General features: G+C 35.0%; 2 protein-coding genes across 3 annotated transcripts; one reads left to right on the top strand and one right to left on the bottom strand.

Moving 5' to 3' along the window:
* Nucleotides 1–848: 848 nt before the first annotated feature.
* LOC136811750 (uncharacterized) lies at nucleotides 849–2,157 on the bottom strand. Its single transcript, XM_067068369.1, has 2 exons — nucleotides 1,915–2,157; nucleotides 849–1,672 (listed from the first exon to the last, which is right to left on the bottom strand). The coding sequence occupies exons 1-2, from the start codon at nucleotides 2,068–2,070 to the stop codon at nucleotides 1,247–1,249; spliced, it is 582 nt and encodes a 193-aa protein (XP_066924470.1). The 5' UTR covers nucleotides 2,071–2,157; the 3' UTR covers nucleotides 849–1,246.
* Nucleotides 2,158–5,829: 3,672 nt separating this feature from the next.
* LOC136811766 (lactoylglutathione lyase-like) lies at nucleotides 5,830–16,706 on the top strand. 2 transcript variants are annotated; one of them, XM_067068387.1, is made up of 7 exons: nucleotides 5,830–5,847; nucleotides 6,856–6,965; nucleotides 9,328–9,474; nucleotides 10,196–10,339; nucleotides 11,145–11,209; nucleotides 11,391–11,474; nucleotides 16,511–16,706. In XM_067068387.1, the coding sequence occupies exons 2-7, from the start codon at nucleotides 6,877–6,879 to the stop codon at nucleotides 16,582–16,584; spliced, it is 603 nt and encodes a 200-aa protein (XP_066924488.1). In that variant the 5' UTR covers nucleotides 5,830–5,847; nucleotides 6,856–6,876; the 3' UTR covers nucleotides 16,585–16,706. The 2 variants fall into 2 exon arrangements, with proteins under 2 accessions (XP_066924488.1, XP_066924487.1); XM_067068386.1 differs by lacking the exon at nucleotides 5,830–5,847 and having other exon boundaries at nucleotides 6,833–6,965.
* Nucleotides 16,707–17,494: the final 788 nt, after the last annotated feature.

The following is a 17,494-nucleotide window of genomic DNA, read 5'->3' as shown; positions in this document are numbered from 1 at the left end:
GATGGAAAAACAGCTTCTTGAAAACAATGGAAAAACGGCTCGTCATATACCAGGTCTCTTGCCCTTAAGGGAGTTTATGTCGAGTAAATAGGTTTCTTTTGTTGTCGCTATAAAAAATCTGGATAATTAGCGTGTCGTGACAAAATTCTTTTGTTTCGAGCCTGATTATGCGCAAACTTTTAGGGCTTATATTTTGGGTACACCTCTCCTATACGAAAAGGTACCTATATCTTCTTGCTCAGAATTTCCTAGCGATTCTACTGATATAACCGCATCATGACCGCACCATAATATGGAAAGCTAGAGCTCGAGAAAATTATAACTTCATCTTGATTTTACTCGACTTCTGAGAGTTTTACAAGAACCAATTTAATATCATTGCGTTAAGAATTTCTTTTGCTATACATTGGTAAAAATATTGGTCCTTATTTTTAAAAATTGAACTAGTAATCGGTAGAAAAGGAAAAACAAATTTTCATTTTTATCGTCAAATCATGTAGAAACCGTCCGATTTGTATGGCGAGCCGTCTTTTCTGGACTTTCATTTAATGACCTAATCAACGTTTTTACAATAGAATTTTCAATATAAGTGATCGTTTAACTTTGAGTAATCAGAGAAGCTGTTTTTCCATCTCTTTACATTCCTCTGGTAGAATTAAAGCTGTTTTTTAAAGGTTATTGGTAAATGACGTGGAAGTCAAATGGGTATTGTGTATCAAATTTACTGAACCATTGACAAAATGCTGTTTTTCATCAACGTCGACTAGTTTTGTTTGTCGGCTGCCTCAATAACGATACTTGGTATTATGAATTTCAAAAATGAATTTGAAAATCATTTTTTTCTTATTCTAGGTAGTCTCTTTTTCTTCATTTGAAAATTCTCTTTAACTTTATTTACATCATTTTCTTAGTTGATAATATTTACAAAATCTTTAACTTTTAAAAATCTTACAATATGATATTTACAAAAAATAATTTCGAAATTTTGAAATGCTCAAAATTTATAGTAATATGGTACCATGGTTTAGTTCTCATAGCTCCTGGATGCCGGAGATGTTATATACCTATGAATAAAGACGCTGTATAATCAGGGGGTGTTAAAAGCTAACATCTCCTGATATAGCACCGACTCCCAGTCATTATATTTGATTGCGTGTAATCTTCCTGACCCTCTGTTACGTCCAGTCTCCTTGAACTAGGGTCAACTTATCACCCAACTTCGACATTTCAAGACTGAGTATCTTTTTCAAACTTTCCATCCGATAAATCTTTGCGTCAAAACAAACGTCGTCATTCGATCCATATCGACTTTTTTGTCGTCATCAAACTCGCCACATCTTCCCTCAACAGAAGATGAATGTTTATAATACCTCCATGGTTTTTCTTCCTCCTCAATACGACTAGTTGTAGGTTGTGCACTTGAAGTACGACTTAAAATTTTCTTTTTTGAAGATGCCAAATATTTGAAGAATTTATTTTTCCCTTTCATTTCTTGGTCTTTGTCTGTTTTAGTATTGATTAAAGGAGTATTGAAAAATTTGAAACTAGCGTCAATGGAACTGGACCTTCGGCGTCTGTAATAACGCTCACCGAAAGAGACGACTTCGTTGGGCCGGGAACCGCGACGTTGATTTCTTTGTAATCTCATAGAAGAAAATGCATCAGCTCGATCCTGAAATAAAATTAAAAACAATATTAAATTTCTTGATTTGGCAATTTTGATCGATTAGAAGCTTATTAAAATGACATGGTACTCTGATAAATGTCCATGTTAAGGTTTTTTATACTGAGCTCACCGTTCGCTGGAATTCAAAATCTTTGACTTATAATAGTAAAAACCAATGATTAAATAACAATTCTTTTCTCCATTTAAAGCGAACTGAGTTAAGAACATTTCAAATTTTGTATTTTTACCTTTTTGACGAGAACTTTGTCACTTCCACCTCTCTGATTTCGTTTGATAACCATTTTCAAAAAATCTTTCAAAATATGTTTCTGCTGTTCAGATGTTTGACTTGTTTTCAAAGTGTTATTATTGATATGTCTCTTATAGCCAATCTGATTGCCCATAAAGTTGAATGAGTAGTTTGAAAGAAAATATGAAAATGTCGATTTCAGCACGTCCTATTTATACTAAATGCTCCCGTGAGAATATTCAATACGTTCCAACGTATTAATTATTTAAATAATGATTTTTGATAACGGTATTAGGACAGGAAACTCGTTAAATGCATGATGAACAATAGAACTCATTAAGGTAGCAATTTAATGACAATAACTAATGAGGATATTAATCACTTTGTTTTGAACAAAAGGGGTAACGCACATGCATGGCACACCTTATTAACTGTTGCGCTTCCAACATAATGTTTTTATAAGAATATTTTCTGACAGGGTAATACAAATTTGGACAGAAGTTTTCTTAAACATCTTTTAAAAATTCAGTCGAAATTTTAAGAACAGTCAAGATTTATTTCTCAAAATTAAGGTTTAAGTTTTTTTTTTAAATATACCCTGCAGACCCTAAGTTTGCCATTTAGATTGCAAGTTTCATTCTTATAAAACTACTTTCCATAATCACTTTTGCTTAGTTTGTTCCACTGATTTCAAATTTTGTTCTTTTGACAGTCTTATGATTGAGACATAATTCCTTATTGACGTAACAATAAAAACTATTGCTTCATTTTTGGCTGCAGTTTTGAATTCTTGTATTTCCGAGACTAATTTTCGACACTTTAATTTTTCACGCCACAAGATTCCATCCCAGTCTTCAAATCGTTCCGTAACGATTTTTTATCTGTAAGTTTCGTATTTTCCTGCTCGACACTTTTCCTTTTGTCTTGGAATCTTTCTTTCCTTTTCCATCGCTATGACTTTCGAAACTATTAAATTAAAAGCGATGTGCCTAAGAGTTGTTTCGGTAGGGGCTGATCGATTAAAATTGAACCACGCAATCCCGGTATAATTATGTTATAAGACACTCCTGTTTCAGTGATTTGGTAAGGATTCTACTGCTAACACGGGAGGCTTTTGAATGCTTATGGAATAGTGATAGAAAAACCCTCAAACTAGAACCCAGTCCCTTAGTTCATTACTTTACGATAATTCTGATAGTCGTGGTCATGGTGATTATTTCACTTCCATCAGTAAAATCAAAAAGTGGAAGTGGCTCTGGGTACGAGATTGAGAAACCATTGTATTTAACGGTTTAAGTATTTCAAATTCTATTGTTTACAGCTCGAAAGTTCCAATCAAGATTTGCATAAATGCGCAGTGTCTTTTTCTAAAAGAGATGAAATTTAGGATAATATATTATCATCGAAAGATAATTTATAGGGTGATCCGCCGGATATGTGATAGGAATTTGTAAGTTATACATATCTTTTAAGAAGAACAGACTATTTAGAAACATAAGGTTTCGATGGCAAAAATATTAGCACAGGTTAAGAGCATTTTAAGTCTTTAAGAACCGTAAAACACTCAAATTCTTTGGAAAAATTGCACAAAAATACGGTGACAATACTTTACGGTGAAAATAACATGAATATGTTAGAGAATGCCAGCAGTCTTAAATATTGTAATTCTTTTTTCGGTGGACACATTGATTCGTAAACTTATTCATGTAAAAGCATATGATTTTGATTAGGATTCAGTTTAAATGACGTAAAAATTGAAAAGAAATGAATATTTTATGAATTGAGTTTATGTTATTACTTGGTTACATTTGGGCAAAATATTTGTATCCCAAATTGTTACCCCAGTTCAATAAAGTATAACAGGTTTCAATTTATCTTAGTGTGATTTTTTTCTTCTCATATTGATTACGTCACTTTGTTTGTGACGATGAATGTTTTGAATGATTTGAAAACCTGATAAAAATGATGACGTAGTCTTACTTTTTTGACATGTTTTACAAACGATCTCAAAAGAAGCGGGTAGGCTGCCCTTAGAATTTTTCAAATCATCTTTCATGGAATGCACCAATCGTATAGCTCGGAAGTAGTAAGAGCTAGAAGTTTGTCTGATCAGCTCTGCACATCAGGCCCAAATAAAGTTTCAATGGTTAATAAGTCTACTGCTTCAGCCATACTGCTAGGTGTCATGCTAGTGTCAAAATTATATATTGGCCCCGAAGAGGGCACTCGATTTTGTAAACGACCGTACGTTCGGCCTAAAATCAGGTCTCTAAAATCGGACCCTTACAGTGCAGGACAAATTTGGCTGAAAATTGATCCTTATAGTGCAATTTTTCGAAATTTTTTGCCCTTTTCAGGGCAAAATCTTTTGAAATTTCTCAAATTTTACCTCAAAATTTGGTATTTTCTCAAATTTTACACCCTTACAGTGCACTTTTTCCCACTTGCTCACAAAACAACCCTTACAGTGCACTTTACAAAGTCCAAAAAACCTACCCTTAAGGGCCGCACGTCCGGTAGGTCACTTACCTGGAGTGCCCCCCCGGATATTGGCCAACCAAATTGGATAAACAAATGACCATTATTCAAAATTCAATTCAGCATAAACAGAAATTGGATTCGTGCAGTCGATTTCTGAATAATAAAGGTCACAAAGTTACTGACATAACTTATATACAGTGATACTTCGTTTATGGTTCCACAATAAAATATACTTTGCATAAAAAAGTCGTGCAAAATAGAGAAACTGCTTTATGGGAACGAGGCAATTATATTTTTTCTTCAGAAAGTCTCATGTTTGGCAGAGACCTAATTAATTCAAAATAATAGTTCTTGTCATACTTTCAAACGACCTGGCTAGACGCCAAATTCTGTCGCAATGAACTCTGTGGGACATTAGCAGATTAAGAAATTCCTTTCGAACACTTTTGACCACAAATATTGAAGGTTTCAATTGCTAATGGCTCTGTAAAAAAAGCTTGAAATCAACCTTCAGAGAGCTTCAGAGGTTTTCAGGCCTGCAGCGGAAGTTGGGAGACTTCAGCCTCCCCACTTTTGAGCAAATGAGATTTTTTTCTCCTACTTCAAGCAAATTTTATCTCATTTTGACCCTTCGGCCTCTCCACGTTAACGGATGTTCCGCCGGGAGTGGTACTGGAAGTAGCACTAAGGCTGCAAGCTGACAGGTATGTGCCACCCGACTATCGACCATCGGAGCCTTTGTGAGACTAAAAAGAAGGAAAAATATAGGAAAATTTTGTGAATTTTAAGACCCTTACCGAGACCGATTTTACCAAGTTTATATCTTTCAAGTTTTCTACTCTTTCAAGTAGTAAAAAGTAAAAAGTAAAAAGTTTTCCTATTTTCCCAACCCTCACTGGGACTGACATTTGATGAATTAATTTTTCCAACCCTTACATAGGCTGCTGGCATCCACTAACGGATTCGTTCTCCTTATATTCTACCTGTGGTTTTGTAGACGTCTGCGACTCAGACTAACCCTTACAAAGACTTTCAAGTTCCAAAGTCACTCTTAAGGGCGACAAATATCCGTACCCTTCAACTTCACGTACGCGGGAACTTGCTTTTAAATTTACTTCTCTGTCTTTGTATTTTAAATTCAGCCATTATACGAGAATCCTTTTTACTTTATTTCTAGATTTTGAATCTACTTCAGATTTCAGTTCAGAAGTGCCGATTTCATATACCTTATCGGCTCTTATTTAACGCCAGCCCCTTTTACGCCGGCCTATATTACGCCACGAGCCCAAAAATAACGCCAATAAGGGCCAGTGTAAAATGGGCCGATAAGGTATATGAAATCGGCACTTCTGAACTGAAATCTGAAGTAGATACTATACAACTAGAGAATGCAAACAGTGAAATTGACGTTGCATGCAAAAGCTCATTCCAGTATCATATTATTTTGAAGGTAAGTCAAAGGTTTGTCAATATTGAAATTCGAAGTACGACCAAGTCATTTAAGGATTAACTTATAAATAAAGTGAATTAGTGATATAGTATTGCAAGCACAGATTACATGTGCACCTAAGTTAAGGCCGTTAAATGCTTAGATTTTAGTTATCTCGTGGAATGTATACAGCAAGTTGTTGTGTTTAGATAGTTCATGAGTATGTTTTGATCTAGTTATACTTTGGATTGGATTATGTATGTGCCCGGGGGGGTACTAGGGTTGGCGAATGAGGGGTATGTTTGGTGAAAAGGTGACCCTTAGAGAGACTTTTTTGAATTTTTTTTTTCGATTTTTGAAAAAAGTCACACCCTTAGAAAGACTTTATTACAATTTTTTTTTTTGATTTTTGAAAAAAGTCATACCCTTAGAGGGACTTTATTACAATTTTTTCTCTGGAAATCAAAAAATTTCCTAAAAATCCTGATTTTTCCTACCCTTAGAGAGACTTTGAAAGGTGAAAAAACCGACCCTTACCGTCCGCACATACCCATCATCCATTTTTGCCTAAGTACCCCTCCCCGGGTGTATGTGATAACGTGTTTTATCCAGAATATACATCGTAATGCCAAAAAAAACACAACATTTTGTTGTTTACTGTTAAGATGTTAAAATTCTAATCATCATATTGATATTTATGTTGAAAATACTCTTGAAATTAATTTTTATTTAAGCAACTCTACCACATCGAGTCCTAAGAACAGAGGTCTGATTCAAGATAATGGTTTCCTATTTTACAACTTGTTCTACAATTGATTAACGCGTTCTAACCTCTTGCTCTCGAACAATGGGCTAAATAGCTCTACTATTCCTGTCGGTATTTTAACAGAAGGAGCTGTTTTCTGCCAACAGTTTCTGTAATTTAACTGTGTATATGTTTGGTCTTTTTAACTCCACGAAATGATTCCTTATTATTCTAATAGGAAAAATGCTTGTTTACATGAAATTCACTATCTAAACATGTTTCAGGCACGTTAAAGTTAAAACAGCATGATACGGTCACCAAAATATATCTCATCAATTGTACCACAATCAATTCGTTTGTTGACCGCAAGAAATCTTTCGTCGTCTGTTACAAGGTGAATGCTTCTACCATCGTTTTGCATAAGATTCTCATTCTTGCACTAAGATTTTACTCACTTTTTCCGGATTCTTCCGCTATTTTTCTCGGGATAGCTGGCATGAGATTGGAGAGTGTTTTCTTCATTCAAAGGTACAGAAAATCTTGCGTTCACTTCGTTTGAAACCGCCTAACTTTCCGAAGCTCATTTCTCAACTACCCGCAATATTCTTGTCTTATTTTCCGATAGAAAAAAGGCATATCAATCTCAGTGCAGGAACAGGAATCTTATACCGTGAAAAGCACAGGTCGATATATATTGACCTGTGCAGACCAATCCAGATTCTATTCAACGCGCATCAACGCAGAGAAAAGTAACCATAACGACCATCCAAGATCTTGGATGAAGCTCAAAGTTGATATTTTTAATCCCGTCATTGAAAACACAACTAAAAAATGGCATCAATGCTTTTTAAAAAGAGTCAGTGATAGAGAATCATAACATAAAGTCTGTCTATCATTTCGATTCAATTAAAGTAACATCTCAATAATTAATAGTTTAGTATTGTAATTACTGTTTATACATTTGGGAATCATGTAAAAGATTTCTTTTGAGAGAAACTCATTTCAATTACACTTGGAGGTTTCTGGGGAATTCGTAAATAGTAAACTACATACTGATACAGTCTGCTAGACATTAATATGGTACTATTTGCTCTTCATCTTTGATTCTTTCTACTGTGATTAGATTGACATTGCGCGATATAATTTCTATTATTGGTCTTCAGAGGTTGATATATTCTTTGAAAACTCAACCTCTGATACTCAGGGTAGGAATCTGCATAGGCGTAGCTAGATACCCTGCAAAATTTATGAGGGAGTGCAGACGTTTATGACATATTCATTATCTTTTGATAAAACAAAGACAATAATTACAGTGTCGTAAAAACCGCTCTCATCCATAAATTTTGCAGGGTATTTCGCTACACCTATGAATCTTATGCAAAACGACGCTAATTTTTTTACATTTTCGGTAAAAACACCTGTCTCACTTAATCTCCTAGCAGATTCTGATACACCACGCAAGGCACGTTGGCTAAAGCAACAATTGAATCTTGATAAACGTCAGTCACAAACATTAAAACCCAGAATGCTTCCGTTTTCTTTTTGAAACAAAAAGTGACGCAGTTTTGATTGCTTTTGTTGAGAAAAAAACAAGGTCAAATCATCACATTTGACACACCCTTTTCAAAGGCGGTTCGTGGTTTGCGCAGAAAGGATAATTTGTTTTATGATTATATCTTACTTGAAAACTGATAGTTTTCAATGTTGGGGGTCAAATTAAGTTGTTTAACCCTTTAAGTGCCAATGTCGTATATATAGCCCTCCTGTAATGGCCAGTTTGAGTTAGAAATCGTCATTTTTGGTCTAATTCGTAGCAAAAAAAGTCAAGCAAAAAAAATCAAAAGTGAGTCTTTCCAACGAGATTTTAAGCCAAAAAGTAAAAAAAATGCAAAAATTTGATAAAAATCCAGTTTTTTAAGATTTTGACCGTTTTTTGACAACTTTTGGTCAACGAGTGATCCAAGAACCTCCAAATTTAGCCCTGCTTTACTTGATTCTGTCCTCCAGCGAATTAAGTTGAAGTTTTACCATTGGGCATCATTCTATCATTTACTGATTTAATTTCCCTTACCTACTCCCCCCCCTTAGCCGCCGCCAACCCGCCCTTCCTAAATCGGACGGCGCTGAAGGCGCCTAAAAGAAAGAGGAGACTCTAAGCTATCCAACGAGCTACGAACAAGCTTCTAACTCCTTCTAGATCTCGAGATATAGGCCTTTATAAAGTTTGAACTAGCGATTTTCTTTAAGAAAAGTTAGAAAAAATGACTGTGGCACTTAAAGGGTTAAATGACTTTTTGCATTTGCCAGTGATGAGGAAGGATCCTTTTTGGAAATTCAATGCTAACCTCAAAATATATTTCAGGGTAAAAAATATCCATTATGGTTTTTGCAATGCAAAGTTGGGTTTGATAACAGAAATTACATCCAGCCTAGCCAACCCACCTAAAAAATTACTTAAAAGACGTGATGAAATAATGATATTAGCAATGTAATTATAGTCAATCATGAGTCAATATCATAATACGTTTTCACAATCCCTGTGAAATTTTACTCTGCAAACATACTGATTATCAAGCGGAAATAAATTTTTAAACCGAAAATAACTGAGAAAAATAATTCAATTTCTGGGAAATTTGACCACTCACTGGGTTTTGAGTGACCTTTGATGACCTTTCAAACAGAGAAAGGATCAATTGCTAAAGTTTGTATCTTATTGGAATATTCACAATTTTTGTTGATATTTAAAACTTTTTCAGAATGAGTTATCCGAGCAAAGAGGAGATATCCAATGCAGTTCAAGAGTCCCACTCATCAACAAAACAGTTCGTCTTAACAGAGACTGCTATACGTATTTCTAAACCTTTGGAAACGATCAAATTTTACACTGGAGTACTTGGAATGACGTAAGTTTTTTTTCTTCTCTCAGTTTTGTTGATTTCAACAGAATTTTGGTAGACCAATATCAAGCGACAATTTACCAACCACGAGGCTATCAATTATATTTGCAGCCAAGAGGTAGTTTGATTACAATATCAGATTGTCAATCAACACACCCTTGTGTCACAGGACCCGCTGGGACCCTAAGCCCACTCGAAATTAGGCCAAAATTTAGTCCCCGGTGGGAAAATACGCACAGGAAAATTGACTTTCATTTCATCTCCATTTAGAATTCAATAGAAAGAGTTTCACTCTGAAACCACCCCCTCTGGATTTTTTTAACCTGAGAACAACAGAAATTCTATCCTGATTTGGTTTCCGAAAGAAGTTTTATCCCCACTATGAGATGAAGCTCAGTCGGGGCTGTGAGACAGGGTGTATCAACTTTCTCCGAAAAAGTTTCTCATTTTAAGAAAACAGTTGACGCTCTGCAATTCGATTTTCAAGGGAAATGGAATTTCATCGAAGGAATCGTATTAAATGTAAATGTAAGAATATCGAGTTAGAGAGCAACAACTGCATTTCAAAAGATGGACGGAAAGCTTAATAATGTTAATTTTGTTTTACTTGCTCAAACATAATAACTTTTTCGAACAAATTTGCGACATAAACTTTCGCGCATAATCAAAGTATAAATGAAGACTATTAAAATGAAAATTGGCTTCCATGTTACACTTTCCCTTCCAGTCTATTGCTGACAAGAGATGACGAAAAAACAAGGTCTTCATATTACGTGTTCACTTTTGTCAATAAGAATCTGATACCGCAGAACGATGAAAAAGCATTTCATAAATGGCGATTGGGAAGATCTGGAAACTTAGAGATGGCTTAGTAAGAAGACCTTAAAAGTTTTATTTTTACATAAGTGTTTTCGTTTCATATCAGACACATGTTGCATATAAGGACAGTGTCTGCCTATTATATTGTGCTGATACAAACAAAAAAATGTTTATCTTTTCCTCTTTCTGACCAATCTTGCTCCACATCCGTGTCAATCCAATGTTAAAAAGCTTGTAAACCATAGTCATTATAAAATTATAATGACTATGTGTAAACTAAAATCGACGAGTAAGCGAACGATATCGCACTCTTATTTAAAAATAAAACCTTTAACGTTCGATATTTTTCATCGTGAAACGCTCTAATGGATCAAAGATTTTTTGATATTTTGGTGTTGCTCTTCATTTTATTCTATTTTCATCATGCTGGCCAATACAACAAATCTTTTTACTAGCAGGTACTTTTAAAAAGGAGCATGTAGCTAGATGTTTATACAAGGGGCTAATAGGTTTCAAGATTAAGATTTTTGATTTTAGATCAAAAGTTTCAAGCAAAGGGGTCCGTTTTTCAGCTAAATTTTAAGGCATTTATATATTCTGATATTCTATGTGAGCTCTTTATATGGATATTCTTCATACTCGGATGAGAACATTAAATAACTACCCCCTACTACGACAATGACCAAGTACAAACCATTGCCTTTTTAGCAGCAATTCAATCTCGTACCTACAGTCACTTGCAATCGTTTTGATTTTTCTAATGACCCTTGGTTCAATCGTACCTTTCGTGACCGCTTAAAAGCGAACTTATCGTCTGAATCGAAAGTGCTGGACGTTTTTTTTCTTTATTCATACAGTTCATGGGATTCGATTGAACATCCAACGAAATACCAATGCGGTAAACTCAATCCTGATAGCTTTGGTGAGTATTTCACTTTGCAAATTGAACATCTAACCATGTACTTGCGTTAGCTAACAATTTGAATCAACAGTTACATGAAGAATATCCATTTGGGGTAAAAAAAAATTGCTAAGTCAAAATTCACGTCATGTAGAGGCGTAGCAAATTGTTTTACAATTAATTTTTCATTTTCACATATTAGGACATTTTGGTATCTGTGTTCCTGATTACGAAGCTGCTATGAAACGATTCCGAGAGCTTGGATGTCAAGTTGTTGAAAATCCAGGTGCGTCAAACTCGATAATTTTTTCAAAGCTATAGTAACGTACCCTGAGTATCAGAGGTTAAGTTTTCAAAGAATATATTAACCTCTGAAGACCAATAATAGAAAATTTATCGCGCATGTGTCAATCTAATCACTGTAGAAAGAACCAAAGATGAAGAGCAAATATTACCTTATTAATGTCTAGCAGACTGTATCAGCAAAGATTTATTATACACTGGATAAACGACTCATAAAACGATGGAGAGCGATCATTGTATTTCCTTTGTTTCAGAAAACAAGAGCCGCAAAGATGCGGATAAATATTTCCTTTACAAATGTTAAAAAATAATAATTGATGTCCTCAAAAGATTTCAAAGTGCTTTAAATCTCAGATAACATAAAGCAACACAAGTCCCTAAGAATTTCAAAATTCCATTTATGCTATTGCCAGTATTTACAGGATTATTCATAAGATGACTGTAGGTTCAAAGCTACGGATCACGGAATATATCCAAGCTGAACCCGACTGAGAACAACAATGCAGTAATCAAATTGGCTGGAACTTTAATTTTCGTTAGGTGGACTTTAAATGGATTTTAGTATTATACTAGCGGTCACCCGGCGTCGCACCGCCAAGTAGAGTGTTGTTGAACACATCAAAAGATCTGATTATATAATTATTATTTTAAGCGCTGATTTCCAGAAATATTATATAGCCAAAAAGGGCAAATATTTAAAATGAAAGAATGACAAAAAGGAGAATATTTCACAGTAAGAAAACCAAAGAAAATTTTATATATTTTCAAAATGAGATGAAATATTTTGAATTATACTTTCATATATAAAATATTGTAAAAAATGTAAAAATTTAAAGTAACTTTTGGAGTTTTTTGAAATAATGTACGTGCTAAAAAGTAAAAATCTTTCAAAACAGGGAAACAATTTCATATTTTCCGACAGAATGCAAAAAAAAAAAAAATCTCATTTTTATAATACTGGGAAACATTTCATAATCTGAAAGAATGTCGATAGGAAAAAATTCCCCTGACAGAAGCCATTTTATGATTTCCAAAAGCATGCTGCAAGAGCAAAAAATGTCACATACATACTAGGAAACAATCAAAATTTCCAAAAAAATGTCAGAAAATAAAATAAATTGTCATGCCAGGAAATCACTTGAGTTTTCTTCATTTTTAAATGCATGTGGAAGAAAATGTCAGGTTCACGATAAAAGTTTTCCACGTTTTGAATGCACGTGTAAGAAAATCTCCAAATTTATCACAAAAGTTTCCACGTTTTAAATGTATATACCGTCAACTGCTTTAACTTGGGACGATTGGTCGAAACATGGGATTGTTTGATATCTGGTCTGTATTTTCACTAACTTGTTAAATCTCTTTGACAACAAATTTGTTTTGATAACTCCACCAAGTTTATAAATCATACTTCCTTTCATAACATGTCACGATAACTTTCACTGATAGCGCCGATTAGAGAATTAGAGAACGCCCGCTGCCTAACCGCCTATCGCCCGATGGGATTAACAAATAATGCGTGTGTAACTTGCTGACGTCAAACGCTCCATCGTTTTGTCATTTTTTTAATACGCCGTTCATTAACTCAAATCAAATGACTTTGGAGTTTCGGTGAAATGGTGGCCAAATTGCCGTCCCATGTTTTGTCAGATAGTCCAAGTTGGAGCAGTTGACGGTAAGAAAATCTCCAAATTCACGACAAAAGTTTCCACGTTTAAAACACACGTTACAAAAGATCTCTAAATTCACAACTAAAGTTTTCCACGTCTTAAAATGCATGCGGGGAAAAAAATCTCCAAGTTCAAGAAAAATTTTAATTGTACATGTGAGTTTATTTCAAATTATTTACATCCATATTCAATGCAATAAATCTTTTAAGAAGTATAACATAACATTCTTCATATTGGGGCTGTGGTGTTCCGGACCTGGTTATCAGCTTTAAAATTTGAAATTTATAACCGCAACGAGTTTTCACTAACTGTCACTAAACCCCAGCAGTTAATTCATTGTTGTAGATAAAAAAACCAAGGGAAATTTAATCATTAACCAGTCAATTTTGCTCCATGTTTAAATTTTTAGCTAAAATCAGTTCATCAACCATTCCCATTGTTGCATTGTCGGCTTGCATTTGTTGGGTGCACAAACTTTTTTAATTTTTTAGGTATAACATGGTCATATTTATTCACAGTCACTTGCCTTCGTACGATTTATGTAAATATACAAACAAAATTGAAGTTAGTTTGTTGTGAAAGTTGATAAAATGTCCTGTTTTTCCAAGACCAAGAGATTATATCTCTCATGTATTATCATCTCTCATTCCAGCTCATTCCAAACCAAAAAGAAAAGTAGCGAAAGAGCAAAAATTGTTGTCTATTTTCTGCCATCTTTGTTTTGACAGTCAGAAACAAAGCAGTATGTAGGTCCGATCAACAATACGCTTCTGAAACGGCCGACGTTGCCCGATCGACAAGGAGAATGGAGCGCCGTACGGAAATTTACCACAGACGTTTTTCGAAGAAATGACGTCTTCCGCCTCGAAAAAAGAACATCCTACTGTTTTTACCGCCGGAGCTTGATTTAAAAAGAGACTCATGTACAAACTCACGAAATTGACCAAAACCGAGCGTTAGACTTGGAGAAGAAGAAGAAGGAGAAGAAATTTTACCGTTTTAACAAATATTTCCTTCTGGAAAGGAAATATTTAACAATGATGTTCTAGCTTTGTCCGCAAAGGACAACTGTCATGGCGGCTCGAAGATGTCTGATTTAAAAAAATGTTTATCAGTCTTATTTTTAGAAAGTTCTCTAGCTCTTTCTTTTTGTACATTTGTAGAAAAAAAAAACTTTCAAAGTAAGGCTATTCCAAGCAGGATACATTTGTGAAATCTAATGTGAGAAAAACATCATTAGACAAGAAATTCAGACAAAATGCTTGTAGTGACACAAAATTTTCAATTGGAAATATCTTTCCAAGACTGTCCCCAGAAGAGCTCAAATTAACATACATAAGACTTGAGTGTCTTGGCTCCACTGTGGTATGAAAATCCTTTGGAGGCACGTGGTGGCAAGGTGGTTTTTTTGAGGTTGAAGTTTGAAAATTTCTGGTGTCAACATTAAATTTCTTATACACAACACGTCTTTTGCAACTTTCTCACAGCTTGAAACGTCATAACGACTTATAATTATCCATTAAGTGGAAGAATCTGATTCTCACAGGAAAGTTTTAAGTCTCTTTTGGGAATTGGATGAGTGATTTTCGATAAGAAATGCAATAAAAATGCTTCGAAAAATCATTTGATGAGGGAAAGGAGAGTGAACAATAATATCATTACTGCGGACATAGCTAGTACACGAGAAATCGGCGAAAATCTGTTACTTGTACAGGGTGTCCCTAATTAAAGTATCGAGTCGAAACACAACTATGAGTAGAAAGTTTTATGTGCGTGTTCACAAAATTGTATTTTAAGCTCTCCCTCTTTTTTCTTTGTCATTACGATTAATTTATACGTTGTAACTACCTTTTGTAATAAGCCTGTGTGATGGAGAACGTTCTTATATTTTAGCGATAACACACACAAACTTTTCTACTCAATCGCATGTTCAAACTCGATACTTTAATTAGGGACACCCTGCATATCCAGTGTATAATAAATCCTTGGTATCAGTATGCAGTTTACTATTTACGAATTCCCCAGAAACCTCCAAGTGTAATCGAAGTGAGTTTCTTTCGAAAAAAATCTTTTACATATGATCCCCAAATGTATAACAGTAATTACTAAACTATAATTGAATCGAAATAATAGACAGACTTTGATTTATGATTCTCTATCACTGACTCTTTTTAAAAAGCATTGATGATATTTTTTTGTTGTGTTTTCAACGACGGGAATAAAAATATCAACTTTGAACTTCATCCAAGATCTTGGACGGTCGTCATGGTTACTTTTGTCTCGTTGATTGCGCGATGAATAGAATCTCGATTCGTCGGCACGGCGTCAATATATGATTTTGACCTGTGCTTTTCACGGTAATAGTAACGAACTTCATGATTTAAATTACTGGATTTAAATTCCACACCGCAACTATCAATGGGGGGGGGGGTAATGAAATTTGGAAAGTTATTCAATTTCCACACCCCTGTCTCAGTGCCCCGGGTGGCATGATTTCAGTACATGATTTTTTTCAGTACATGGTTTCAGTACATGATTTTTTCCTACGTCACTGCAGTAATCAAATTTTTATTGCACTCATTTGTGAATTGAGATATAAATTGAATAAAGACAGCGACAATAAAAACAGTTCTTGAATTCCCAAGCCATTTAGGATGATTACAAATGAGTGCAATAAAAATTTGATTACTGCGGTGACGTAGGAAAAAATCATGTACTGAAACCATGTACTGAAAAAAATCATGTACTGAAATCATGCCACCGGGGCACTGAGACAGGGGTGTATTTCCTTATTTTACACATAAGCAATATGCCGTACAACTGGAAAAAAATGTTTAGCACTTTCAGTCGGCTGTCTCAAATAAAATTATCCCGGACGAAAAGTTAGTTGGGAAATATCAAACTTGTATCCCAGCTGGCACAAAACGTTGTTTCAACGTTTATCTAATGTTCATAACGTCCATAAAACCTTAGGTGAACGTTGAAACAATGTTGTGTGCCAGCTGGGATTCTGAACTACGGTAGTGTGTTCATATATGTTGAGAGCTGTAGGTGTGAGAGCCTCCGAACGGTTTCGACCACGTGGATCACCGTTTGACCTCTCAGGCTACTGGTTCCCAGACCCCTGGTCACTGAACCAGACCCTTCGCAGTGAGACCGAGGCAGTTCACGTGCGACTCCAAGGGAAGAAGGACGTTTTTGATGGCACTTATATCATGACAATGAAAAAAACTGTTTAAACCAATATACTATTGTGTCCAACGTCGTTTATTCTATTTACTACCCCTTTGAGTCCCCTTTTAACATACGGTAAGCTCTCATTTTCTCTTTTTGATTTCTGCTTCTCTTTCAGCCGACACATCACTCTCATATATCCTTGATCCAGATGGATACAAAGTGGAAATATTTGAATGTCATTGGTCATAATTTCCCTTCGACGCGATGTACTATTCATGAGTGGAATATCAAAACTCAATATCCAAAAATTTGAACAGTTCTTTCTATCTGACCTGAGTGACTTTCGTCAATTTTTGTGACGACATTGGATGGTTTCCAGCCAATTCCCCCCTGGTGAATTCCCCCGGTGAATTTCCCCCAGTAAATTCCCACCCATATATTTTCATATGTGTTTTTAAGTTTCAAAATCATGGACTGTAACCCCCGTGGGTTACTAGGGTTGGCGAATGAGAGGTTTGTTATAGACTTTTTGAATTTTTTGTTTTTCGATTTTTGAAAAAAGTCATACCCTTAGAGAGACTTTATTACAATTTTTTCTCTGGAAATCAAAAAATTTTCTAAAAATCCTGAAATTTCCGACCCTTAGAGAGACTACCTTATTGGAACTAATTTTCGCGGGAACTAATTTTCGCGGTCGAAAAAAAAAATCCGAAAAATTGCATTTCGCGGGTTTTAATTTTCGCGTTTTTTTCCATTCTGGAATTTTCGCGGGTTTTAATTTTCGCGGCTTCGCCCTTTTTTGGACAAATTTCTTTCATTTTCTTAGGGATTTTTCAAATTTTTCGATAAAATTGGAAAAAATTATATTTCGCGGGAATTAATTTTCGCGGTTTTCAACTCTCAAAATTTTTCGCGGGATCAAATTTTCGCGATTTTGACGAAAAACCGCGAAAAACGCTAAAATTAAAACCCGCGAAAATTAGTTCCAATAAGGTAATTTAAAACTTTCAATCGAAACAAACCTCCAATTTTAGGGTCAAGGATTTTTACAAAGTTTTGAGAATCACCACTGATTTTTTAGTTCACCAGGGGGGAATTCACCGGGTGGGAATTTTCCGGGGGGAATTCACCAGGGGGGAATTTACTGGAGGGGAATTCA

Source organism: Clytia hemisphaerica, unplaced genomic scaffold, assembly GCF_902728285.1.
Source record: "Clytia hemisphaerica strain Z4C2 unplaced genomic scaffold, Clytia hemisphaerica genome assembly, whole genome shotgun sequence".
NCBI lineage: Eukaryota > Metazoa > Cnidaria > Hydrozoa > Leptothecata > Clytiidae > Clytia > Clytia hemisphaerica.
This window is presented reverse-complemented; position numbering and strand designations above follow the sequence as displayed.

What these genes read in the sequence shown, in the direction of transcription:
- LOC136811750 (XM_067068369.1), bottom strand. Translation starts at nt 2,070, where the DNA reads ATGGGCAATCAGATTGGCTATAAGAGACATATCAATAATAACACTTTG. An exon ending in ACAAAGTTCTCGTCAAAAAG is followed by an intron (nt 1,673 to 1,914) that starts GTAAAAATACAA and finishes ATTTTATTTCAG; the next exon opens with GATCGAGCTGATGCATTTTC.
- LOC136811766 (XM_067068387.1), top strand. Translation starts at nt 6,877, where the DNA reads ATGATACGGTCACCAAAATATATCTCATCAATTGTACCACAATCAATT. An exon ending in CTTTCGTCGTCTGTTACAAG is followed by an intron (nt 6,966 to 9,327) that starts GTGAATGCTTCT and finishes AAACTTTTTCAG; the next exon opens with AATGAGTTATCCGAGCAAAG. An exon ending in GGAAACTTAGAGATGGCTTA is followed by an intron (nt 10,340 to 11,144) that starts GTAAGAAGACCT and finishes TTATTCATACAG; the next exon opens with TTCATGGGATTCGATTGAAC.